Genomic DNA, 27,804 nt, shown 5'->3' on the forward strand with positions numbered 1-27,804 from the left:
GACAACCACTTTGCCCCCTTCAGTTGTTCAGGAGGAGTAGAGTTGCTTTCTTTATTGCTGTTACCACATCACTGTGCAACAGAACAGAAAAGGAAAGACTAACACATTGTTTTGTAATATTGAGAACACGCTGAGGTGAAAAATACGTACCTACTCAAATGTTTTGATTTACAACTGTTTGCCATTGCTGTTCAAAGTGAGGACTAAGACATCAAAACAAAAAAAACATATTTTTAAAAGATTATTATGAAGAATATAAAAGTAACATGAAATTAAGAACAATTCATTTCACAGATGGAACTAAGGACAATATGATCTAGATATGAGCTTCAAGTTTGTGCTGAAGACAAGTACTTAAGAGGTTGTTTCTTATTTACAGCTTGTACTGAAACGAAAGGAAATGGAGACCGCCGAGATTCTGACAACTTTAATTTAGATATTCCCTCAGCTATACGTTCTTAAAAGTTTTATCCCAAGCGTATTACACCTATAACCAGGTGGAAGAGAAATAGTTGTAAACGTAGATATCTCTCTGTCACTATGGTATGGAAAAGGCGGCAATGAAGTCAAGCTCTTGGTGATAATTCTTGCCTAAAATAATAATCATTGACATATGACACCATTTCAGTCTTTCATGATCCTGAAAACCAGCAAACAGGACGCTACCAAGTCTTACAGTGAGGTCTGTTGGGCGGAGAGTTGCGTTCGGTCTCTGGGGTCCTGGAGGCCCCTTTTCCAATCCCCCAGAGGCCCAGAGGCACCTCTCGCCATCACCTCTGCGGCCGGGGCGGAGCCGAGCCGGGGACGCAGAAGGGACATTCCCACTCGCGGAGCCACCGCGGCCCGAGCGCCGCAGCACCACGTCGGCTCCCGGCTGCGGTTCCGGGGCCGGGCCCGGGGCGGTGCCGGCTCGGCAGGTGCCTCCCCCCGCGGTCACGGCGGGGCTGTCGCCGCCGCTGCCACGTCAGGGGAGTGTCCCGAGGCGAGGCGGGCTGGGCCGGGGCCGGCCTTCCTCCTCCGCCGCCTGCCCCGCCGCCGGAGCCGCCGCGGAGGGAGCGAGCGAGCGAGCGGTGCCCGCTGCCATGGAGGCCCGGTACAACCTCAAGAGCCCGGGTAGGCGGCGGGGCCGGGCGGGGGTAGCGGCCGCGCCTTTACGGGCTGCCCGGGCCGCTGCGGGCGGGCGAGCCCACCTCGGGGCTGCCGCCGGTCGCGGAGGGCTCGGGGACCGGGACTGCGACCGCGGCGGGGAGGAGGGCCGGGGGCCGCGGCGGTGGGTTCCCTGCGCCGGGGCGGCGGCGGCGTTCAGGCGGAGGCCGGCCGGGTTCGGTTCGCCTTCGCAGTGCGATGGCGCTGAAAGCTTCCTCCGAGCTGTAATTGGGTTCGAAACACCCTGACCGCCAGGTTTGTGTATGTGTCTGTGTGCCCACGCATTTTTGGTGGTTCGTGGAAACGTACCTTTGAACGTTTGTTCCGGTGGCCGTGCCCTGTTCCCCCGGGCATCGCCTTCTCTCTCAGTAGGTGCGTGTGAGCGGTCGGCTTGCCAAGGCTTGCTTGGCCTGTGTGTGTGGCGTTAGTTTGTTTTGCCGAAGTGTCGCTGTGCAGGCTCTATTTACTTGCGTGTCTGTGTTCACATGTTTGGTTTGACCTGTTTGCATGTTAAACTTCATGCCTATAACTCCTGGGCTTGCTTTTGAATCCTTGAAATGAGAGAGACGCCTCAAGAGATGTGCAGAAACAGCGCTGGAAGGGAAGGTTTTCGTTCCTAGGAAGCAAAGAGTGGCCAGGCCATGTCCCCCCCCGTCTGGCTGTGTTGGAGCAGTGGCCCCTGACCGGCCCTGCCAGGCCTTCACCTCCCGGGAGCTGCGTGCCCAGCCGGAGGCCTGACACTGCCCAGGCGAAACCCCTTCCCCAGCCTGTAAGGGCTGGAAGGGTTTGTGTGTGAGTTGCTGTCCTGCCCCTGCTTTCCCCTAACCGGCTGTGGAGAAATAAGCGTTATTAGCTTCATGTTATTGTGATGAACAGTGGCTTTATTTTTTTTTTAATCATACCGTCCTGTTACCAGCATGAGAGGTGGGGAGAAACTGAATGCTGTGATGACTTGTACCTTACAAATGTCAGTGACATGCTTGTTTACAAACATAACTCATGTGGATGATGTGTCTATTGCTAAATTATGTCCCTTAGCCTCACACCCCAGTTGCATAACTGAAAGATAAGAGGGATCGCTAAGCAATTTATGAACTTCTTGTCATTTAAAATATCAGGAAGGAATACTTTTTTTAGTGAGATATGCAGGATGTGTGGCATATGTGAATTTGCAAGGCTACACAAAGACACTCACTGGTTGTGGTTTGCCACGTCATGGGAAACGGTGGTGTGCTCTGTGACAAGCACCTGGGAACTGGGTGGAGAGGACAAATATTTGTGGCTTAATTTAGAAATGTTCTTCCTCTTTGTTGTTACTTGTCTGCCCTGTATTAAAGAGAAAATTACCTTTGCTGGAATTGATTTTCAGCACCTGTTGATGCTGAAAACCAGCTGGAACCAGCTGTTCCATAGCAAAATAAACTTTATGTGGCAAAGATAAATAATTCATGCAGTGGCTTAATATTATTTCTCCAAAGTAAACGTGTTGGGTTACCTGTTAATATATTAAACTATTTCTTTCCATATAAATAGTGAAAGTTTGTAAATTATATAACTTCTAAAATTTCTACAATGATTGAAACCATTGATTTCAATAGTCAGTATGTGTGAAATCGTTCAGTGAACAGATGGGCAAAAAGGTGTTAAATAAATATAATAATATTTCTTTTTTAATTTTAATTATGTTATTTATTATCTTATATAATAATAAATATAAACAGATATTTCAAATAAATGTTGTTTCTTTAACAGCTGTCCATTAAAATGAGTTGATGGTAATTATGTATAACCACTGCTTTTAGTCTGACACTTCACTTGCTAACCAGGTAGATATGTATATGCAGTTACTTAATGTTTCTGTGTATGTTTTACAAATTCCTGTCTTGTTCCAGTTACATGTGCAGTTTAGTGCCATTTGGCTGAAGGCTTACGATGGAAGTGTAGAATATTCTAATATTAAGGTGCTTTCAATTAATGTAAATGCACTAAAATACATGAAAAGAAGTCCACCATATTTTCTGTTTCAAGGGGTTGTGTCATCTGTGGGCTGAAGGGATTACTTTGGTGACTGAGCCCTCTAGGGCTTTAGAACAAATAGCTGTCCTTGTGCCTGTTGTTGTTGCTTTGCCTTTAATAGAGGAAGAACCAAGCTGCTAACCTTTAGGTCAGCTTTAGGGATTTGGAACATGCTATCTTGAGACAGAGTGGTAAAAGGAATTGTTTTGTACCTGTACAAGAGGCTTCTACTTTTGAAATCTGCTTTTGCACTTGAGCAAACTGCAAACGGTGACTTTGTCTGCTCAGTAGTTTTTAAAAGGGCAAATCCTACTAACCCTTTTAGTGCAAGTTGCCTTAATATAATGTTGTAGATGAAAACACATTTTAAATAGGAAAATATTGTTAAAAGAAATATGTGCCTTTATTGATCTTTATTTTGAGCCAAAATCTGCTCATATAGAGTTGTGAAGGCACTGGAGTTCATCTGTGGTAAATACCTGGATCCCTCTTCTGTGAATGTGCTAGACCAGATTGATGAGTGGGGACCAGTTAGCTTCTTCATTGCTGTACTCTCTGTGTGCCCTCAGGCAGACCACTTTGTCCTGCTGCTGATTGCTCCTAGGCAATGTGCTCATCTTCTTCCTTATTCCTGTTTCTACAGCTAATTAGTTCATCCCACCCTATCTGAAAGATGGTAACCCTCCACAACACAAAGCAAGTTGTTCTCCTGGACACCACGTCTGTGTTGATGGGAGGCAGCACAGCTCTGAGCTGTCTGGGTTTGCCAGAGGTACAGGCCATGGCCAGTGCAGGTCTGGGATGGCCAAGCAGCTCCTGTCACCCTCTATAAGAGCAAGGAGCCGTGGGGGCATTCACCTGATGCTGTCTTCTCACACTGCCTATGAACTTGAGTTTCTTTTTTATCTCTTCCCCAAAAGACTGTAATTTTGGAAGGGGTGAAATTTCACACTCCACACTTCAGGCTTCTTTGTATTTCTTCAATAAGGCAAAGCCTTGTAAGCTGTTGCTTCATATTTTTGTGTGTATTTTTGTCAGTTGTAAAAGAGCAAGCTATTTTCTGTGTTAGGATTTCAAAATGGATTAGTCAATGTATATCAGCCTGCTACCACATGGCCGATAAACCTCTCCCATCAATATTAAAGCTCAGCTGACTAAAGTACAGGCTTCATCCTCTTCATGCCTCAGGAATATCCCTTCTCTGAAATTTATAAGAAAGCTACTTGGAATAATCTCCTCACTTTTTTTCCCCCAAGAGCTGTGACCCTTAGCCTGCTATAAGATCAGACACCAAATTTTGTAGTGACAATATCTCACTTTTGCTTAGACTGTGACCAGGCATCTGAGTGGGCATCAGCATACACACTTGACGAATTATGAACAGCTACTTACAGAGCCCACAAACAACCATGGTTTTTAGTTTTTTGGGGGGCAGAGTTTGTTTTGCTTTCAGCAGACCACCTCATTGAGAATTTGATTAGTGGGGGCACTGGAGGCTTAGGGAGAGCATATGGAGGGAGGCATGGCATGCTGTCCTGCATTTGTTGCCCAGGGGCACTGCTTTGGGATCCTGGAGGCATTGGGAACATAACAATGCTGAGATTGTGATCGTCTTAGCTGTCATCTTCAATATGATTACTGCTTTTCCTACAAACTGCACTTCTTTCTCCATTGCATATTTTGTACAAGTGAGTGTTCCGTGCCAACATGCGTGCGTCAGTTCTGTGTTAACAAAACAGAGCTAAGAGGAAATAGCCAGTAGCTGTTGTGCTGCTTAGTACCTTCTGTGTATGAAATAAGGATAGATTGTTCAAAAATACAAAGTTGAACATGTTAAAAATTTATTAAGACTGAAGACATTGTTTGATCTTAGCATGTTCAACAAGCACCTTGCATTTCGTAAGTTTTTCCTCCCGTTGTGTTGACTGAACGGTTGTTTTCAACTGCAACTACAAGAAGAATAGTGTACTTCCTGTTAGTAGTACTGTACTACCTGTTAGAGTTGCTGTATGTTTAAATTTAAGAAACCATTCTCTAGAGAGTACAGCAAAAAAAAAAATTACCATTGAAAAAATACCATTTTCCATGTCAAAGAGCTGCTGTGACTCTTCACTTTAAATAGATTTTCTTACGTGCATCAGTGACCACATCACCTTAAGTGGGTTTTTCTTTTACTTAAAATGTCAAAGCTCATCAGGTGTTGTCATTTTACAAGAAATCCTAGGTACTTTACACATAAACTTAATCCCGATAGGTTTTTTAAATTATGTGGTCCATTCTTTATGCAGTGGAACTACTGACAGTGTGATTCACTGTTATTTTTCCCCTTACAAGAAGTTGAAACATTACCTTTAGTAAATCAGATTTTCTTTTAAATGCCAATGCAGATTGTGTTCCCAGGTGCTTTGGGCTGCTGTGGGGACTGGTGCTTCAGCAGGTGACTCTGCACTGTGACCTCTGAAGTCACCTGGTGGTTACACCAGCCATAGGTCAGGCACTCTTGGCTCAGTGGTCAGATACAGAGTGGAGGGGGGAAGAAAACAAAGGCAGCTGGATTTAAGAAGATCCTCCCAAAATGTCATCTGTGACACATGCATGTGATTGAAGGGACTTGATATTTGTCTCAAATGGGTTATGTGATTCCATTTTAATTTTTTTTTCTACTATTGTTGTCTAATATTTTTCCTAATTGTAGATAGTAGCCTCATTTTTAGAAAAACACATAACAAAGATGACTTGTGCTTTACTAATCGCTTAAGTGGATTGAGTAGTTACAAACGTTTCTCTGAGATGAAGGGTTTTATGAGAGTTTTACTTTCATTGGAAAACCTGCATTCAATAAGTAAATTGCATCCTTACTTGTGCTGTTTCAGTCATAGGGAAAAATTACTTCTTCTTCTGTATTTCTCCTGAGTAGACCTCTAAATCTGTCTTAAAGTGAAAAAAAAATAATAGCAGCCATAAATAAAAAGGTAAGAAACATTTGCCAAAGCAGTTAAAGCTGTCAGGTTGTTTTATTCTTCTTTTCCCAGCTTAGATAAGTCAACCTGAAAGATTGAGAGATCTCTAGCTTTATGCCAGCTATTCTGGATTCCATTATTTATCTGTTCATTATGTACTTTCTTTTTCAAGTAGTAGAACTGAAATTTGAAACTGAAGTTTGAGAATTCATTACAGAATGAAAAGGTTGCAATACATTTGAGGAAGATACTGTCATGCACAACCACTTTTTTTTTTTTTAAAAGAAAAGGCGTAATGATTTACTAAGAAAACACCACCGATGTTCAAATCCTTTCATCTGTTTAAGCAGTAACACTGACATTGACAAAGACTGATCACTTGCATTTTCTGCATCCAGGATGCTTCCCCAGTCACTAGGTGCAGACTTGTCTGGTTGGGCACATAGCAGGAGTACTTGAATGTGACCTGCAGATATATTGAAAAGAAGCAGTTGTGTGAACTGAAATTTCAAGGTAGCTTGAAGTAAATAATGACAAAAGTGGAATTTGGCTGGACCTGGTTTTTGGCAGAAATGAATCTACGGACCACATATGCATATGTTGTACAAATTTTGCTCATTAATTGTTATTCCACCACCACTCAATTCTAAAGCAAGCTGGTGGCTTTTAATTCGATTCTCAGATTTTTTTATATCCATATTTTGCTTTTCAGAAAATTTTGGTAAGTTCAGTATAACACAAGAGGCAGATTGTCAGGCAGAGCATCTGACCTGAGGTATTCTGTGTTTCCTCCACAGAGCAGTAGAGAGCTCCCACACCTCCTGCTTGGTGGGAACTCTCCTGCAATCTCTAGTCCAGAAACATAATTTCCTCAGGATTTAATTTTGATGAGCATTAATAGTGTTTCTGAGTGTATCTGTGAAAGTATGGTTATTTTTCACACCAGTGGTTATGTCACATTAAAAAACCTTGATTTTTTTGTCTCTAAAACCTATCTTAGACAAATTCAGTGTCTTGACTTTTCTTTTTTGGCTGAATTAGCGATACTCTTTGACTTTATTGACAGTCTGTGACTCTATTTCAGATGAGTCCAAACCATTCTGATTTCTCAGAATTGCCATTGCCAAATGCTTGCTCAGTGACTCAGCGTGACTTAAGTGGGTTGAAATGCCATGACTTGTTGCAGGCAGACTTTGTGAATTGTGCTTGTTTCTTCCACCACAGTTTTTGGTAGTGAGAGGAGGAACTGTTTCATGAATACTGCAGCAGTGCTTAAAGGAGAAACAAATTTCGTGTGTTCCTCACTGGATCACACATTCTCAGAATGAACCTTTACCGCTCCAGGCTTTTCTTTGCAGCCTCTCAGTTGGTATTTTTCAGCAATGTGGGAAGAGAAACACGAAAGGTTTGGTTTGGCAGGTATCTTTATAGGTCATCCAGTTCAGCCTCCCTGCCTCAGGCAGGGTCACCTTCTGCTAGATCATAGCTCAAAGCTCTGTCCAACTTGATCTTCAGTGCTTCCAGGGATGAGGCATCCACAATTTCTCTGGACAACTTGTTCCAGTGTCTCATTGCCCTCACTGTAGAGAATTCCTTCCATATGTGCAGTCTAAACCTACTCTCTTTGAGTTTAAAACCATTGCCTCTTGTCATTACAGGCTGTCGTAAAAAGTTACTGTGTTCTTTATAAGTATGTTCTAGGTATTGAAAGGTCACAGTAAAGTCTCCCCAGAGTCTTTTCTTCAGGCTGAACTACCCCAGCCCTCAGCCTTTCTGCATACATGTATGCTTCTTAGAATCATGGAATAATAGGAACGCTTGGGTTGGAAAGCACCTTAAAGATCACCTTCTTCCAACCCCCATGCCATGGGCAGGGATACCTTCACTAGACCAAGTTGCTCAGAGCTCCATCCAACTTGGCCTGGAACACTTCCAGGGATGGGGGCATCCACAGCTTACTGGATAAGTTGTTCTAGCACCTCACCATCCTCACAGGAAAGAAATTCTTCCTAATATCTAATGTAAATCTACTCTTTCAGTTTGAAGCCATTCCCCCTGTCTTGTTGCTACATGCTCTTATAGAAGTCCCTCTCCCATCTTTCTTTGTAGGCTCTCTTCAGGTATTGGAAGGCTGACGTTAGGTCACCTCATGGATTTTTAACATGTCCTGGGTTGCTTAATACTGAAAACTTCTTATGAGCAAATTGTCTCTGTGATATATGAGTGCTAAATTAGATTTTGCTGTTTTGTGCCCCAAGAGTGGAATAGTATTATGCTCTAATAGCTTTCCCTCAGTGAACTTGGGTGACTGCACATGATGCTGTTATGGGTGAATGTATTTCTTTTCTGTCTTGGTCCCTCAGCTGGGAAATCTCAGTAACAGCTGTCTGCCTTGTCCATGACTGCTCTGTCTTTATTAGGTTTTGTTACATACACTGTTTTCTCATGGTCACTGTTCTGCTTCATGGGGTGTTCACTCCGGAATTAGCTCATCCTGGTGCATGCCACTCTTCTTCTAAATGCAAGTGTCCGGCCTTGTTGAGTGTGAAGCCTTTTCTGGTCCAGACTGGTTTTCTTGTTATTCCTTTCTAATGAACTGGTAAACCTTAATGATGATGAAAGAGACAAACTGTTATTCAGCAGAGCCTGAATGCGGCTAGCTGTGACGTGACCTGGTGAGATCTCTAGAGTGTTTTAATTGACACCTCCCTGTGGCAGCAGCATAACTGAGGTAACTGGCAGCAGCACATGTCCACGTAACTGGTTTTCTGTTTGGGTTGTAAGAAGTGAAATTCTCAAACTTTGAGCCGTTGTTTATAGCTGTCCGAAAGTGTGAAGGAGGAAAAGAACTTCTCACAATAGATTGGAAGGAAAATTCCTCTGTGGGGAGGTTAAGAGTTTTTTATTAGACAGTAATGTGTGGTGCACATGAGGGCACCTGAAGTGTAAGTTATGTAACAGAGCTTGCGAAACTGGCCACAAGGAGATGCAGAAAATACAGGTGATGCTGGTATTTTTGAACTGGAAGGTTGGAGAAGGTTACTAATGACTATCCTGAAGTTATGATAGAAAAATACCTGGGTGTTCACACTCAGTGACAGGTCCCAACTGCAGATGCCCTGGGTAAATTTTTGTGGCTGGGCACATGTGTTTTCAAATCTACTATAAAACTTCATCTCCTCTTACTGTTGATGTGTTGATTTCTCTCAAGTATTACTGTGACCTCCATAAGGCAGTAGTCATATAATTGTCATGGGAGGTGTCAGGATAAAGCTTTTCAGCAATTGCTAAAGTTGCATATCATAAAATATCGAGGTTGTTTGCTTTGTAAATCTTGTACTCTGAATCTCTGTTAATAATATGTATGTTCTTCCTTCTGTCTGGTGCAATTACTAATATAAAACTACTTTAGTCCCAGTGTTCAGTGTTGAGAAACTCTGTGACCATGCACATATTTTTCATAACTTTATGCTTGTATAATCCATTTAAGGTTTATTCATCAAAAGTAATTATGTAGTGTCTTGAATTGTGAACTCCAGTGAAGAAGCTGGAATATGCTGGAGAAGATTAGTTAGCTGAAAAGAGTTCTTCAGGAAATATTTTATGTATTTTTCTATGCAATGCATATTAAGTTATTTTCTTCATTTTCATGTCTTATGCTTTCTCTTTTTTCAGCTGTCAAACGTTTGATGAAAGAGGCTGCAGAACTGAAGGATCCTACAGATCATTATCATGCACAGCCTTTGGAGGTTTGTTTCTCTATATGTTTGCAAGAGCTTGTAATTAGGCAGTTTTATTCATATATACTCTTAATTAATATATACTTCTCTAAAATGCATGTATATTTAAAATGTACATATTTAAATGATAGCACACTGTTTTGGTTTTTTTCCCTGTGATGGAAATCAGCAGCAGAATTCAGCTTCAGTGGTCTTGTAGTTCCAGGTTATTGGTGAAAGTACTTAATAACAGTTTTACATTGCACCTGAGTAGCTGTATGGCATGGGTGTGTTGATTCCCCCATTTCTTTCCCAAGACTATGGAAATACTTAATGTTTAAGTCAAACTTTTTGTATCCAAACCTGACATCTGGCTCAGTTGCTGAGTTGCTCACTGAAACTTAACCTGAGGTGATCTCTGAGGATTGTTGTTTTGCATTTAAGAAAACCTGTGAAAACATAAATGTGTGCAATTCTGGATGCATTGTAAGAGAGAGGGATTTCATTTAAGGAGTAGCTTGTTGTCTAAATGCCTGGTTAAGTCTTTGGGCTGAGAGGACAATGAAGTTCTGGTGGTTAGAAGCTTAAACAGAAATCCCTTCTGATTTCATTGGATTAATCAAAAAAGGCAGTATTCTGTGGTATTCAGTTGGGAGACTTGATTTTTAGCTCTTTGCAGAAATGCATAACACGCTTAATATGCTCACATAATAATGCATGTTCCTAGGTGCTATAAAATGTTCCTTATTTTCCACTAGTTTTTATCTGTAGCTTGTTTTACCTTCCTGTGGTGAAATGAGAAGTTTAATTCTTGCTGTTATTTATAACCTACATGAAGATCTTATTTCTGGATTAGGACAGTGTCTCACTGGGAAGAGAACTGTGGCAGATGAAAGGAAATGCTGGAAATCTTGACAGTTATCTCCTGTACTGGAAAAACTGTGACTAGGTGGGCTGTTCCAATGCTGTAATACCAGTGTTTAGCATTAGCTGAGGGATTCTCATTCACTGCCAGCAAGCCTCATTTGGCCTCCAGTCCTAACAGTAGGAGTTGTTCTGCTTGTAAATATTTAGGAAGTTGTTGGCAGCACAAGTTCCAATACATAAATCCCAGCTCAAAACCCCAAAGAAATAATGTTTATAGAGAAGTTATTTATATGTCCAATGACTATAAAACTCTAGATTTCAAAGTGTACCTTTCAAAGTTGTGCAATAAGGCACAGTAGCTGTTTCAAAATTGTTGGTGGAGGAGAAAGAATAGGAATTCTCTGGGTGTGAGTCAAATCCCTGTATTGACCTGGGCACAGAAGGAGCTTTGGGGAGGCTGTCATTAGTGTTCTTTCTTGGTGTAGGTCTCCCCTTGGTTCTCCAGAAATTATTGTTCTCTGAGGCAAAGATCCAGTTTTCTCTTAATTGACTCAGTTTTCCATCTGTTGTGTAATAAAACTCTTGTCATAATTTGTATAGCTACTGTAAAGAATTTGGATTATGAATTTGTGGGTTTTGGTGAATTATTGTGTAGGAAAATTACCAGAAACCTACAATGCTTTATGCTTAGTGCTATGTTCTCTTAACTCTTCATTTGATTTTGGCTTCTTAAAACTTCTGCCTGTGTACTGTTTTTTTAGCCTCTCCTTGTTCAAGAAAATGGCATCAAGTTGTCTATTTCTGTGACAAACACTTTTTATTTTTTTTTCTCCCCCCCCCCCCCCCCCCCCTCCATTGATGGGGCCATTTTAGGATAATCTTTTTGAATGGCACTTCACTGTTAGAGGCCCTCCAGATTCAGATTTTGATGGAGGGATTTATCATGGGCGAATAGTGCTACCACCTGAATATCCCATGAAACCACCCAGCATTATTTTGCTGACGGTAAGTAAGCGTATTTACTAGTTTTTTTCTTTTTATATTATTAGTTTTATCATAGGAAGAGAGAGAGAGAAATTCTTGGCATTTAACATAATGTCATTTTTGTAAGAATGGTGGCTCAGTATAGTATAATAGAAGATCCAAAGTCTCCCAAGATTATTTTGGTAATCTCTAATTGCATGAAACTTTATACCTAATAAATGGAAGTTCTTTCCTCCAGGAGAAATCACATTACTGATGTGATTGTCTCACCTTCTGTTCTCCCCATGGGCCCTCTTGGTTTCTGTTGAAAACATTGCTCAGATGTAGGAGGGCAGACCTGAAGTTTGGGGCAAAGGCCTTCTGTAGTGCATAGTTCTGTTGAAGGTTTTCTTCATGCATTAATAGAGCCAGATGACAGAGTTCTCTGTTCAGCGAGCTGACTGCCGATTTTGTAAGGTTGGCGCTAGTATAGCTGTCACAGATTGTTTGTATATGGAATTCTTTTGATCGTGGTTTTTGCAACTTTTACCAAAACTCAAGCGTTACCTTCTAGCATGTTTTATTGTATCCTCCTTCTTTCTTTGAAGGCGAATGGCAGGTTTGAAGTGGGGAAGAAAATTTGTTTAAGCATCTCAGGGCATCATCCTGAAACATGGCAGCCTTCCTGGAGTAGTAAGTAACAATTCCTTGAAAAATGTTACCCCTGTCAAACAACTTGTTCTTTAAACTTAAAATCTCATGAAGAATGTTTATAGTGGAAAAGGAGACAGATTTTGAGGGTGTAAAATTATGGGAGAGTTTGTCACATGTAAGGTCATGAAAGAGTGAAATTGAATGATTTGAAAATGATACAAAGTAAGTGCCAGGGCTGAGAAACTGAGGGGTGATGGTAAGCTCTTCTTTACTTGAATATATAAGCATTAAGAATTCTTAGACTACTTAGAATATTCTTTGTGTGTTCTGTTTAAAATTGTTCTTATGAAAATAAATCCTATTACTTTACCCTGGTTTTGCATGATCACTAAGCCAGCTTGAATATTAATAGAGGGGAGTTTTCAGTTCTAGTGCTGTGGTTTTGAGCACTCAAGGAAAGATAATGTGGTCTGAGTTCAGAAAAACTGAATCTTCTCTATCTTAAGTTTTAAAAATACTGTTATCATAGAAACTGAGAGCTGGCACAGTTCATCCAAGGCAATATGCTTTTGTTCAAGTAATTTTAGTTTTGCTTAGAACAGTACATCAGTTATTTCTATATCAGTTTCACTTTTAAAATATGTTCATAAGGTCTTAGGAGTTTTCTAGCAGACCACTCTTCAACTTTTGTTAAGTCTCTTATGTTTTTTTAGAGAATAGAAAATACTGTGTTTCTAAGTAGTTGTAAAAATCCTGTCTCTTTTGTGATGTGATATTTATTTACCAAATCTATTAGTAAAATGTCTTGAATTCTTAAATTTCTGTAAAACAAAGTCCAAGTACAGATGTTGTCAAAAGAGATGTTTCAGATGACAGTCCTGTTACAAGCAGTTATTAATATTTTAAGTTAGCTCCTTCCCCTACTATGATGACATAAAAGGATCAAAGTCTGAAATACTTTGTGAAAAGGTAAAACTCTGAGCATGTGTACACTAAATTGCAGAATTCATGTCTAAGGGAACACAGATGCAAAAAGAATTCCCTGGGAACCTTCTTATCTTCTTCCTCTCCCCTGTTCCCCTTTCCCCCCCCCCCCGCCCCCCCCACCTTTTTATATGTTAGTTCTGCTTTACCTTTTTTCTTAGTTTTTAAAGTCTGGGACACTCAACTTAATGCAACATTTTTGTGACAATTAATTTTTTTCTTCTCTGTTGGCTATTGCCTTTTCTTTGCTTACAATGTGATGTTAAAACAAATTTAAGAAAGCCTTGCAGTGTACCAAGAAAGAAACCCCAAACCAGTGCTGCTTGTAGGAAATTCGGACTTGGCAGAAAGAAGTTTTGCAGTCAGAAATGCGACTTTTCTGAGTGTGGAATGAGATCACATAACTTGTTTCTGCCACCTTGTTTGTATCTCTCTTTTCCCATTTTAGTAAGAACAGCTTTACTAGCCATCATTGGATTCATGCCAACCAAAGGTGAAGGAGCAATAGGATCTCTAGATTACACACCAGAAGAAAGAAGAGCTCTTGCAAAGAAGTAAGTGCCAAGTTTGTTACTGTAGGTACATTTACATTCACTCACTTTGAGGGTAATGCATTGTGTAGAAAACAAGCCACTTCAGTCTATTCGCTTGCATTTATTCCAAATAAAGCAAGTTTGATGCCTTGTATATGTAGTCACTTTTTTCTCTGAATATTGTGCAAACTTGGAACTTGCAGTCAAACAAAATATTTTGAGAGCACTCCATTCCTTCCAGTAGAGGTTTGTCTGAAATTCAGACTTGGAGATGTAATCAACATTGTGATACAGTACTAATTGCAGCATGGAGAGAAAGTGGGTATGATGGAATTGGTAGTAAGTGGGGAGAAAACAACCCAAATTATGATGCATAATTGTCTTTAAGTAAGTAGTAATAATGACATTAGTTCAGAATTCTGAAGCAACTTCTAAATGATCTTTAGGAAGTTAACTTAAGATTAGGTTTGTGACTGTGATGTAATTATTAGCTTAGTGGACAAAGGGAAGGCAGTGTGTGTTGTTTATAGGGACTTTAGCAAGGCTTTTGGTGTCCTTTCCCTTATCCACAGTCATGAAGTGCAGCCTAGGTAGGTGGGGATGGTAAGGTGGATTAACTGGCTGAGCTGTGTGGCTCAAAGGATTGTGATAAGCAGCACAAAATCCAGCTGCAGGCTGGTCACTATTGGTGTATTCCTGGTGTCAGTACTGGGGCCAGTGCTCTTCAGGGTCATTAATGACCTGGATACTGGGACAGGGTCCACTCTCAGCAAGTTTGCTGGTGATCCAAAACTAAGAGGAGTGGCTGATACACCAGAAAGTTGTGCTGCCATCCAGAGGAGCCTCAGTGGGCTGGAGGAGTGTCGAAGTCCTGCCCCTGAAAAGGAATAACACCAGCTGACTAGCTGACTAGAAGGGAGCTTGGAGGGGAAGATTTGGTGGTCACCGAGCTGATCGTGAGGCGGGAGTGTGCCCTTGCAGCAAAGAAGGCTGATGGTGTCCTGGGTTGCATGAGGAGGAGCATTGCCAGCAGGTCAAGGGAAGTGATTCTACTGCAGTACTCAGCACTGGTGAGACATCAGGAGTGCTGAGTTCAGGTGGGGTTGTGACCAGGTCAGAGTACAAGAAAGATAAGGATGTCCTGGAGCAAATTCAGTGCAGTGCCACAAAGGTGACTGAGGGGCTGGTACATGTTTCGTACATGGAGATAGTAAAAGAGCTGGGAGTGTTCAGCCTGGAGAAAAGAAGGTTCAGGGGATCATATCCATGTGTATGATTATCTGAAAGGAAGTTGTAAAAAAGGTAGAGCCAGGCTCTTTTCAGTGGCATTCAATAACAGGAGTGAGTCAGTGGGGTGGGTTGGTCTTGATACTGTGCTGTCAAGTCTCTCTGGTTCCTCACTGGCCCTGAGAGCTGCCTGCAGTGTGACCTACAGAGAGATGGTGTGGGAAGGTAATGTTCTCCAAGAAGCTGAAATTTCTGGATTGGAGGTGCAAGCTCCTGGGTCCAATATAATATTTGTAAAAATAGTTAAATCTTTATAATTTAATATTTTTTAATTGCTGGAGATACAAGTATTTTAATTGTAAGAAATTATTAAGAAAGTATAAATAATAGTGGTATTTAAGTCAGTTGTTAATACTTTCCTAAATGACATGAGAGAATTTATGTTAGTAATATAGATACTTCTCAAAATACTTTTTCAAGATACAGTGATTTGAGACAGGGAAGTACTTCTAAGCTACTCACCCTGCTGCCACTTTCTGTGGATTGTTCTGCAAATAGTTCATTTAAACAAGCACATAGGAACACTGAGAACATGCTATTCTGAGCTATGTCATTTGTGGGCAGGTCACAAGACTTCTGTTGTGAAATGTGTGGCACATCTATGAAGACAGCCCTTTTACCACTGACATCTGGGAGTGTGTCAAGCCAGGCTGACAAGGAGGCTAAAGAACTTGCCAGACAAATTAGCTTCAAGGTAAAGTCACTGTTTAAACTTTTATCTCTCTTGTACGGAATCCGAAAAAAAATACTGAGGAAAAACTTGTAAATCACAGAAACATTCACCGTTTCAGAAAACCTTCGTCAATTGCTATGTGGAAGCCTGTTTTCTCGGTATAGTCTGAAAGAGAAAAACAAGAATGGATCTCTTGAAATTTGCCAGTTAACAAGTTATGCATCTCAAGCATTGATTGATTAGCTTAAATTTTCGTGGTGACCACTCTGGTAAAAACTGCCTATGTTGCTTTTACTTCCACATTTTCAGACACTAATAACTTGATTAAATTCTCCAGAATTAGTCTTATCATAGAAGTGTGAGGAAAGTTTGGGCAAAGCTAACCTAAATTTTTTTACCTTTGTGATTTTTTTTTTCCTTTTGGCTTATGGAAGGAATAAAACATATTACTACTGAAAAATGGTTGCAAATTCTTTTGAACTACTCTGCTACTATCTGAAGATACTGAAAGTTGAACTCTGGTATGGAAGTTGCTGTGACCGAAAAATGTGTTCTCTAGCTTGTGTTTCAGTGAAAGCAAGGTTTGTTTAGATGAATACATTCCTTAGAGAATTGCATGTCTTGCATGCACAGTGCTCTTTTTCACTGGGTTTTCCACTAAACTCTTAAATCAGCCACTAAGAAATACTACTGCGCATGAGGGCAGGGAACTGCAGTTATATTACGACAATGTGGCATTATTGCAGAACACATCCTCACTAAGGTCAGGGCTGCCAATATGTCCCCTTTTATCACCCATGTTCTTCTAATAGTGACCTAAAGACTACTTCTACTTTTTTTGTGTGTGCCATGAAAGTAAAGTTTGTCTTCTTCTGAGCATTCCTGCCAGTTTTGCAGGACATGCATATTCATGTGCCGTAATGCTTAGGACTAAAACATCTCCCAAGTATTTTACAAAGATGAGAAAAACAGGCAGAGAGTTTTAAAGCTGAGCTACTTGGAGAAACAATGGATTGCCTTTTCCTGGCTTTTTTACAATATATAAGGGTTTAAAATTGTAGGATGGTTTTTTACTTAAGAACTGCTAATCTTCATCAAAGAAATTCTAGAAGTATCGGAGTTTGGTTTTGAGTTTCTTTTGGAAGAAAGAACTCATAACTTACGTTTCCTAATTTCCTACCTCTTCCGATTTTAAAATTAAAGACTTAGAGACCTCAGTCTTTAAAGAATATTGGTGCTTTCCATGTATCTATATGCTTGATACCAATTTCTAAGAACAGGCACTTGTCAGGGAAAAAAATGGACAGTCTTAGGTTTCTACAGCCTTTTACCATCCATTGTTTTGGTTTTTTTTTTTTTTTTTAATAAGGTAAATCAGTTCTGTCCTCTGGTTGCATCTCTCTTCCCTTCTCAAATCCAGTTTTAGGAGTTGGGGTTTTTTAAGCTTCCTGCTTCTCTGCTTTGCTTGACTTTCTTACCTGTTTGTTGTTAGGCTGAGGTGTTCAGTTGATGTGTTCGTAATAAACTAATTGTATGAATTACTAGCAGAAAATAAAGAAGTTTTTAATCATTTAGATACATTTCATGTCAATTTATGGGGTAAGATTTAACATCAGATTGCTGACTGAGTGTATAATTTGAGAGAGTCTCTCTACTAGCAAATATACTAGCAACCTCTGCATTAGCTTCATCCTTAAATAAGAGATTTTCTAGCTATGTGTAAATGATCCCAGGGTTATTGTGTTTCTTACCAGCTTTAAACAAGATGGTATCTATGAAAAAAGCCCCCTATGTGGTATTGTGATACGAATATGAAACTCAGGAGGGGGAAAAAACTCCCAACACATCTTCTCATTACAGTTTTCCTGCTTCTGTGAGCATCCACCTTTGTTCCTGTCTGCTTTAAAAGTAAATTATATTTTGTATCAGTTTTATATTGACTTCCAAATAGTTTTCTGCATTTTTAGGTGTTATATAACCGTAATTCCGTTTTGCTTAAAAAAAGGAAAAAGAAATTACTGATAGCATATGTATCACTGTAAAACAGTATGGTTTACCTTCATGTTGCCATCACAAGGCTTGTTTTGCAGTAAAATTAATTCTGTGCTCCCCTTATTATTATGTTTAAATGTGTCGGTCATCTTTGGAATGTTAGTCTGACTTCAGTCTAGATACTGGACTTAGTACTTTCATAAACTAAAGTAAATCGAATGCACATTTGGTACTGCTTTATAGAGATTAACAGTAAAGATGAAATAAACTCATCTTGCAAGAAGCATGAGTATGAAAATCTGTACTCAGAGATTCCAGGGAGCTTACGATTGGATATAGGAAAGAAAGATTCACCCCAAGTGTTGTCAAATGCTGGAGCAGACTGCCCAGAGGGACTCTGGAACCCCCAGCTCTGGAGATTCTCAAAACTTGTCTGCACATGACTCTAGAGAGAGTTGGGCCAGGGACATCTAGAGGTCCATTCCAGTCTAAATGTTTCATAATTCTGTGTTGTTTTGTTGATGATCCATATTTGAATGATAACTTTTCCTGTCTAATATTACAGTTCCTAATAGTCAAGTGCAAGGGGAAAGCACTGTTGTCATATTTTAAGTTTTCAAACGTTAAGTCCATCTCCAGATTGTTGCAGTGCCGTATTTTTTGAATTCTCTTGAAGTAATACCTGTAAAGAAACAGAGAACTTAATTTCCTCACACTAAGTAGTATAATGACAGAGTATTATACTGTGATCTTATCAGTTTGTTATCACCGTAACTGGTTGTTTGCTAATACACCGTTTGTATTTCTTGCTACTACTACCACCACCACTTATGTCTGCATTTGAAGACAGTCACTAGATTTGAAGTTGTCATCTTTGTAATAAATTGGGATCTAGACACATGACTTGGGAGGTGACTTGCTTACTGACAAAAATTGATCTGGTCATGACTTCTTTTTTTCTGACATGTGGAAATTTTAAAAGTATTTCAGTTCAGCACTATGATGGTATGTCCTTTTCCATTCCCAAGAAATAATTGCTGGCATATATACTGGAGTTTGTGTTCTTCTACCTGTCCCTACTGATCTCCTGTCTTGGATTTCCTAAGCATGAAACCTAAATTCTGGGAAATAATGCATAGTAGACGTTTTGTAAATGTGTATGAAAGCAATATTACAAGACCTGTATTTTTTCTTTTACTCTGTGCTGAAATTTAGATACTGGACACTGATATGCATATACTACCCAGTGTAGTGTCATGCATATATGTCCACTCTGTCTGTGAGGCAACTTTCATACTGAAACCAGTATAGCCACGTTACATTGGCACTCACAAGAGGCTCCTTGGTCCTGTGGGGGAGCAGGCTGTGCTACTTCACTTGTATCAACAGTAGGTCAACATTGTCTTAAGGACATGCAAAACCAAAGTTTTAAAAACCATGTTATTTTGGCATAATGTCCTGGATCTTCTAAATAATTTAAATTTTTGCTGTCTCTATCTGTGGGTTTTTTTGAACGTTATATTTATGTGCAAACAAAATTGTTTATTAAACCATTGTTTGCACGTTTGCAGTCTTATTTTTAAAGAATGAAAATTTCTTAAACTTGTTGCTGTGTGATTGAAATGCAACTGACACACCTGATTTTGGTAAGCCTCATATTCTCTACAAGAAAATACACATTCCAAAATAAGCCAAATAGTTTTGGAGCAATCTTGATCTTGTTTGTGAAGTGTACATTTGTGCTTCTTGCAGGCAGAGGTCAATTCATCCAGGAGGTCTGATGCTGGACCCTCAAACACGTCGGGACTGAACCACTCTGCTGCTTCACGTGATCCTCAGCAGGATGGTGCAGCTAGAGCGTTCCCAGACCCAACAAGTGCAACGGTATGGTCCATCTTTGAGCTTTGTTGGGCATAGTCTTACCATGAAATTGGTCCTCTTAAGCTGATTGGAGTCCCGATTAAAGTATGTAGTTCACATATTTATTCTGGAACTCCTGCATACTTTTATATAAAATCTATTAGCAAATAGTATGCTGAATAATTTTTAGAAATAAAAACCTCTGCTTTCACTTCCTTCTCTTAAAACAATAAATAATGTTCTTTTAGCAGTTGTTCTTTGCAGTGATTCCTTTAATTACATTAAGTGTTCATTAAAACTTTATGGTGTCTGAAGCACTACAATTTACCATCTGCATAATGTAGCGCGGGTTTTTTCTACAGCATTCTTAGCCAGAGGCAAAAAATGTTTCAGTGATAACCTGTAGCTTTTAAGTATTAATCAATACTGTCTTCTTGGGTTTTATTACCTCTTAAGTCTAAAATATTCTTACCATTTGAAGTAAGACACTTATGTTTTAATACTGCTAGGTGTAGGGCTTACGTAAAGGTTTCGGAAGTGACTGAAGTCTGGTGATGGGCCAAGGCAGCTGCTGTTATGACTGTTGAAAATGCAATCTAAATTCACTGATAAATTACAGGCAAATCCCAGCTAAGCTGCCTTTTTTAGAGAGGATGGGGCTGCAGATTGGTTAAAAAAACCCACCACATGTCCAGTAACATCTGCTGTGTGTTGCAACATATTTTCAAGCTACGTAGAAATATAAACATGTTAATAGCATACTTTTTTCCCCCACAATAAGGATTTTTCCAGATTGTTCAGGATTCAATAAACCATTTTATTATATTCTTCTTATTACAAATCCTGGCTAATCTAGTAGAAAGAGCTGACACACCAAGGCATTGCTGGCATTTTCTTGAGGAAAGAGCCTTTTAAAAATTACTCACATTTTTAAGAAAACTGGTTGTATCAATTATATTGATTTAATAATTAATGATTAATTTAATTTTCAGAAGATCAGTCCCCTGGGAAATGAGACCTTTAAACATACAAACATATAAATGTATGTAAAAGTATTCATATATGTGATTAACTGTAAATGTTAAGTGGTTTCATGTTTTAGAGAATTGAGCTAATATTCAGGATTGCTAGTTTTAGTGTGAACCAACACCTATGTTTCTGAGTTGTCACATTTTGAGTGTTAGGAATTACCTGGAGCCATTCAGAAGTGGAAAACAGCCACACAGTGAAAGACAGAAATGTGTAACAGGAAAGGCTATGTTAAGGAATTTGAGCTTGCTCTTTTTGTGTTCTTATTCATGTGAAAGGTAATAGAAATCTTTTCAAAGTAGGGCACTCTGGGCCTTGATCTGCCTAGAGGTGTGAAAGAGTATCCATGCAAGCCTCAGATCTTTTCTATTCATCTGGGTTTCTTGCATGTGTAAAATCTGTTTATTGAGTTCTTGTTGTGTTAAGAGTGTAAAGACCTGATTCTGCCCTATTAAGTTGTGTTAGATGTGGGCAACAAAACATATTATTCTCTTTCCATGGATAAATTTGTTGCCACTTACTCTACAAATGTGTACTTAATTAAAAGCTATTGTAGAAAATTTGCTGGGTTTACTCTTTTTGGGAGTAAAAAGGGGAGAGGTAGTGCTGAATTCTTGTGTTGTTAACTTGTGTAATTCCTTCTAATGTAGTAGATTAATGTGTCTCACTCTGAAGCGATGGGACCTTTTGTCTTTCTAGACAGTACAGAGGTGAATACTAGAAGAAACTGTGCAGAAAAAAAAAAGGAGTGTTACCTTTCTTCTGCTCCTAGAACAGTTGTAACCAGTCTTCATTTAAGACACAATGATAAATAGGTGCTAAGGAAAGGGTCACCTCTAGGTGAGGGTGAAGGAACCTGTAGACTGTGTTTTACTATGGGACTGCTTCATGGTCAAGTTTGTTCTTTCCAGCAACAGTTCTCTATTCCATGATTTTTTTACCTTTAAGTTGCTTGGAAGGCCAGAGGGTTTTGGAATGTGTCAGTGGCAAGATATTTGTGAGCACAGTAATGTCCTTTCTGGGACAGGACTAATTTAATTCTTGTGTGGAGAGCACACTGAAATGGGTCTCTTGCATGGCATCACTTGATGTCTGTTTCTTTGTTCCACGTGGGGCCTTATTCCTGAAGAGAGAATTTTTCATTCCATTAAAAAAAATTTTTTTTTTTTTTTTGAATTAGCTCTCCCTTCTGTCAGCTTTCACCTAGGGAAAGGATTATAGCCTCACTGACTAAAGAAGGACCAAGTCTTACAGTATTTCCATTAAGAATATGTTTTTCAGATTGCAAAACTCAGTTTGAAACTGTTGTTTATGTTTTGGCTGTCACTGTGTTACTCGGTACTTCACTCTTACAGCTTCTTGCCCTTTGACAGTACTTACTGTGTACTTGCTGCCTGGGTGTGTTTGTCTGTGCTGTGGGAGAAGTGCACTCAGAGCTCTTGACTTTCAGGCTTTCCCTGCATGACTACATCTTCCAGGTCACTTCCCTTCCTCCCCACCTTCTCTTGTCTTTTTGCCAGACCAGCAAAACAGTGGTTGTTCCCATTCACTGTTCTGTTAGTAGTGGCTGGAGTGTGCAACACTGGTGTAGATGTTGCACATTGGCTGTGAAGTTTTATGTGCCTGTATTATTACAGAACATTTATCCAGCCTTTAAACAGCTGATCTTTGAAGGAAGAAAAAAGGAGGGTAGGGAGTTGATTCTCATGCCAGTGAGAGCTGCTTCCCCAGAGAACTTGTCACAACATTATCAAGGTTTGCCAGGTGCAAGGTAACAAGTACAACAGCATGAGAACAAGAAAAGGGACAGCACTGCTCTGGAAAATGCTGCCACAACAACTCGTATAAAAGGATACAGAGCTGTAGAGAACAGTCTTTAGCATTAATAAAACTAAACCGATAAAGCTACCTAAGGCCTTATGCATCATAGTACTTCTGAGGAGTCTGAACCCAGTGCAGAGAACACCTCTAACTGGACTACTTCTGACAATACTTTTTTGTTAATTTGTAGTAGCTGTTGATGTCTACTCAGGACAAAGTAACAGGACATTGTTCTTGTTTGAGTATTCAAAGTGCAAGCAAGGTACTGCTGCTGAAAGGTGGCTTGATAAAAGTAATTGTTCTTAGTATTAAGGTGAGATCCTTCCACATCTGAGCCAAGCTGTGTTTTTGGAGGAATATAATATAGGTCGGACTCAGATTGGACTCAGGCCCAGTGGTCACCTAAATTTTGGTACTAAAACTCTGATCGCAGTGACGCCTATTAGTGGAGGCTGGACAGCAGTGCAGTTTACTCATCAGCAGAGGCTGGTAGGCTGCATTTCTGTCTTCCCCCCTGCACAGACTAAATCCATGTGGATTATGAGTGTCTGAACTTCCACGAAATCTGTAGCAATACATTTGGTGTATTGGTATGGAAGATGTCTCACCTTGGGACTTACCGCTAATGAATAAAGTTGATGCTTGATGAGCTTTATTAAGTAACAAGGTAAAAACTGTAGTTAGGCTGTTTTCTGATAACCTGGAAATACATTAAGCCTCAGTATAACTGTTATTAAACTATATCTTAGTAGTGACCTGCACTGATAATAGTGGCTGGATGAAGCATTATGAGGTGTGATGAAATAAACAGTGTAACTGAAGCCAGCTACTCTTGAGTTTCTGTCAGAAAATGAGGCTGTGTTCTGATGCATGAGATTTATAAAAGCCCTCACCTTTAATCATAAGTTCTGAATGATATATTGGTAAAAAGTGTTTCCCTTTTTCTCTGTTAAGTGATGTCTTCTTTTTGTAATACTACAGCAACCATTTTAAATGTCTTGATAGTTGAGAGTACTTGACCCAACTTTGATTCATTAAAAACCAGACATTTATCATATTAGCCATTAAGCCATGCTCTGTCAAACTTCAGTGTTTCTTCAGTTGGAAGTTGTACAGACAAACAAGTATTTCACTTATCCTGATTTCTGCGTCTCTCCCCAGACTATTAATATAAGTGAAAGAGGCTTCAGTAACCCAGAGAATTTATATGGTTTTGAGTTCCTGAGTTTACTATATTTTTAAAACATCCCTTCTAAGATGATTATTTAATCCTTCTAGTATTCTGATAAAAAAATCTAAAATAATGGCCTGGAAATAAAAAGGATGCAACGAATTCCACCATTCTTCAGTAGACTGAACATGACATAAATTTCCTTACTTGCATTTTGTTAGATGATACAAGTTTTTGTTAGTTCTAATACAAGTAGATTTTACTGAAATAACTTATTCATCAAATGATTGTTCAGATGTCCTTGGAGCAAAGTTTTCTATCAGTCCTAACATTTCAGAAGTTTCAAAAATAATATGACACATAGTAATATAAATAGTATGTAATAATGTCACACATGTGTATTTAATCTCTGAAGAGTTCAGATGCTAAAGGTGGCTATTATGTAACTATTATTGAATACTTCTTTTTTAGTCTGTTAAGCCTCATCCACATTTTGAGTATGGTTTGGCAGAAACAATGGAAATTGTGTCATGCGAGGTGTTGGGTTAGTCTAAAAATCTTGTAAGGTTTGCTTACAAAGAGTTTAAATACTTGCCATTAATTTGAAGACAAGATGATGGTGGTTTTTTTGTTGTTGTTGTTTTTTTTTTTTTAATAGTGCAGCCCATCTGCCACTTTTGGGATTCTTTACAATTAAGTCTTCAAACAAACAAAATCTGTCTATCTGTCTAGCTCTATTATTTAAGATACTGTAACACCTGCACTCAAATTTATATTGGGTCATGATCACTCCTTTCTTAGCTTTCTGCTGCATATCTGGTAATGGTTGGCCATTGATTTTTGTTGGGAATCCCAAGGTGGTGCATTAGCTGAGCTTTGGGTAAAGCTGTTGGTCTGCTGCTGCCCCAATCCATATGTAATTTCTTTAGGAAAATAACATAAAGCCTTGAAATTGTCAGTGAGATTTCTCTTGAATCACGGATCTGTTCATGTCACTGTATGACAGATTGTTCTATTCAGAACAGGGCCTTTCTGTTTTATTTTTAAAATAAAATTTAAGTTTTGCAGTATTGTGAAGATGTCTGTGACAGCCAGTGCTAGTTACTTTTGTTAGTAAGATGAAGGATTATGAATATTTCTAGACTTCTTTATATTTTCATAAACTGTTTGAAGAAGAAAAATGCTGCTTCCTGAATTGGTAGTTCTTGTGTCCTGAATTCACTTCTCTCCCTCTTGCCTTCTGGATGATGGGAATGTAGATGAATCTAGGAACTTCATTTTTTGAAGACTTGGCTTCCCCAAGTCTTTATTTTCCTTGGCATGAGGAAGCGGAATTCAAGTGAGAAGCAGAATTACTGTCTTCTGCAGTGTACTGGAAATCATGACAGGCTGCTTGTGGTGTTCTTGGCTGTCTCTGCTGATGAAATGTATCTTTTAAAAACATTTTTCTTTGAAGCTACCCAAGCTGCTTCACTTATTTAGCAAGATGCCTGTGTAAACAGGCAAGCTGTCAAATGCGGCGAGTAATTGCATCAGTACTTCCTTGCCAGTGATAAACAGTGGGAAATAGTGTTTGGTAGGTAGGAATGGAAGGCCTCTTCCCTGAGTGAGACACATCACTAACTTGGTGAAAATTTTGACTTCTTTGGTTCTTGTGACTCTCAGAAAAGTCACAAGACCAAGTTATTCAAGCTATTCACTGTGTTATGGATTATCAAACCTAATAACCAGTTGAGGGCATTCCCTATTTGGTCATGTGGAAAGGTTATCTTCTATGGGTATAGTAGATGGCTCAACTGGTGCTTAAGGTTATAGATACTGTGTCCATTAAAAGGCTTTGGAAACAAATCTAAAATATGCAGAATTCTAGTTTTACCTGCTGTAATGATAATTTTTTAGACAGAAAGGGGGAGAAAGCTAAGTCTGGAAAATAGCTTAAATTGCTTTAAGTAGGAATACCAGAAAACCTTATTTTCTGAGGACTGAAAATAAGACTTAAAAATTTAAAAACCTGCAATTTTTTCTCAGAGTTTGCTTTTTAAAAAACACTTCTAAATGGAACCTTGTCAAAATACTTATTTCTAATGACTGTGTTGTAACACTATTTTTAATATTAAGCGCTGGAAGTTGGAGCTTTTAGTATTGCAAGCAGGATTAGTCTGGTGAAAGGTCAAATGCCGTATTTTCTTGTTCATGAGATTGAAACTTGGTTTCTTCAGCATAAAATTCTCATGAGCAGAACATAATTTACCGAAGTTTGTTTTTTAGAACTTGTAATGTCAGACCGAGTTTCACCAGTAGAGGGCAGTAGGTAAGTGCCTGCGCACGTGCTGTGCTCGGGAACTGCTGGGATCCGGTAGGTGGGTGGTTTGTGGTTAGGATTTTTGGGTTTTTTTCAGTGGTGGTGGTGATGAGAACAGACTTCTGGACCCAGCTGTCCACAGGAAGCACTGCAGCATTGCTTAATTACAGTTCTTGGACTTCTTTCCATCCTTCTTTTGGCTTCCCCGTCTTGTTTCCCCTTCAGCATAGGTGGCATTGCAAATCCTCAGATATTTAACTATCCAGAATATTATTAAGGATTTCTTGAGCAGCAGAGAGTTAAAACAAATCCTAGACAAAGGTATTTGAAATCTCTAACAAATACAGTTTGACAGACTTCCGTCAGCCTTCTCTTGTCTATAGAACTGCTGATTTTCAGTTTGAAATATACTTCTAACTCAGGATAGTGTATGGACAAAAACAACCAACCATTTATGGGCAAAAATAACCATTGTTATGGACAGTAACAATCTTGTGACTATTAGTGATATGTGTTAACAGTTACCTGAAGAGCACATTTTAGTCCTTACGATTTTATGTCTTGCTGATCTTAGGTGCTGTATTGTCTGACAACTCTCAACATCTTTTTCAGTCTGAGACTCAGAACAGCAGTGCTGTGGCTGGCCAGGAGCATACTGCAGCTGTATCCAGCACCACCACCTCAATGAGTCCTCGGCAGCGCCGTGCGCAGCAGCAGAGCCAGCGACGGGCCCCAGCTTCGACTGACTTCAACCGGGCACAGCAGCCGAGAGTCAACACCAACCACACAGGGTCAACTGTGCTCATTGTCCTGCTGACCTTTGCGCTGGCAGCTCTCATATTTCGTAGAATATGTTTGGCTAACGAGTATGTGTTTGAGTTATAAGGTTGTTCATCCTAACAGCAGTGACTGGAATGCTTCACTGAACATTCTGTATTGGCTAAGACATGAGAACTGTTTACAAAGGTTGCTTTTTGTATTTACGCTTAAATCCTTATGAATGTTAATTTACCTACAGATATATTACTTGTAAGAAAAGCAAAGTTGGACATGTAAGCTGTGAGTTTTGAGTGCCCACTAGATACTTGGAGAAACAGTGCAGTGGAACAGTAACATTAAGGCATGTGGGATGGGACTAAGTTTGAGTAATTTATAAACTAGAAAAAGATGATTTTTAAAAAAATGGTTGATTAAATTTTTATGGGGCATAAATGCCCATATAATTATCCCTTCTAAATTAGTATAAGATTTGACATTGGAGAGGGGATTATAAAATGAAACACTACTATGTGTTTGTGTCTAGTGAAGTCTTAATTTAGAGGGAATACAGTTTTGTAACCACTTTTATTTGCCATGACACATTTCCAGAGGAGAAGCACATACAGACTGGTTGTGATGCTGCTTTGTGTGTGTGGAAGGGGGGCAAAGGACTGTGGGAGGAAAGTAGGTGCCAGAAAACTATTTGCATTATTTTGATTTTTAGTTTTCAGAAGAAAGATTGGATAATCTTTTGGAAGTTTTGAATGTCCTCTTCTAGTACTTTCAACTGTATATCTTGTTTTTAAAATTTGAAGATTATGCAAAACATGTCTATTCTTGCAATAGTTATAAATATGTAATATAATTATTTACCCAGAGTTGTTGTCTTTTAATTATACCAGAAATATACATAATGTGTTGAACTGAATGTTTCATACGTGGTTTTATTTACTAAAGAAAATTTAAACCTTATTATACTTAAATTCTCATGTATATGAACATGCTTAAGAGAAGTATTTATTACAATCCTGCGAGTAATAAAGTTTCAAGCCAGTCTTTGGATATGTT

At 39.4% G+C, this 27,804-nt stretch overlaps 1 protein-coding gene across 2 annotated transcripts; it reads left to right on the plus strand.

The window, feature by feature from the left end:
* The first annotated feature begins 943 nt into the window (after nucleotides 1–943).
* Nucleotides 944–27,804, plus strand: UBE2J1 (ubiquitin conjugating enzyme E2 J1). 2 transcript variants are annotated; one of them, XM_066179565.1, is made up of 8 exons: nucleotides 944–1,113; nucleotides 9,798–9,871; nucleotides 11,582–11,713; nucleotides 12,280–12,364; nucleotides 13,758–13,863; nucleotides 15,694–15,823; nucleotides 19,547–19,678; nucleotides 26,590–27,804. In XM_066179565.1, the coding sequence occupies exons 1-8, from the start codon at nucleotides 1,083–1,085 to the stop codon at nucleotides 26,860–26,862; spliced, it is 963 nt and encodes a 320-aa protein (XP_066035662.1). In that variant the 5' UTR covers nucleotides 944–1,082; the 3' UTR covers nucleotides 26,863–27,804. The 2 variants fall into 2 exon arrangements, with proteins under 2 accessions (XP_066035662.1, XP_066035663.1); XM_066179566.1 differs by having other exon boundaries at nucleotides 944–1,093.

Source organism: Chamaea fasciata, unplaced genomic scaffold (genome assembly GCF_029207755.1).
Source record: "Chamaea fasciata isolate MVZ Bird 193981 ecotype frontalis unplaced genomic scaffold, bChaFas1.0.hap1 SCAF_3, whole genome shotgun sequence".
Taxonomy (NCBI): Eukaryota; Metazoa; Chordata; class Aves; order Passeriformes; family Sylviidae; genus Chamaea; species Chamaea fasciata.

Coding starts and splice junctions, on each gene's coding strand:
- UBE2J1 (XM_066179565.1), top strand. CDS start 1,083: ATGGAGGCCCGGTACAACCTCAAGAGCCCGG. Junction 1,114..9,797: donor GTACAACCTCAAGAGCCCGG/GTAGGCGGCGGG, acceptor CTCTTTTTTCAG/CTGTCAAACGTTTGATGAAA. Junction 13,864..15,693: donor AGAAGAGCTCTTGCAAAGAA/GTAAGTGCCAAG, acceptor ATTTGTGGGCAG/GTCACAAGACTTCTGTTGTG.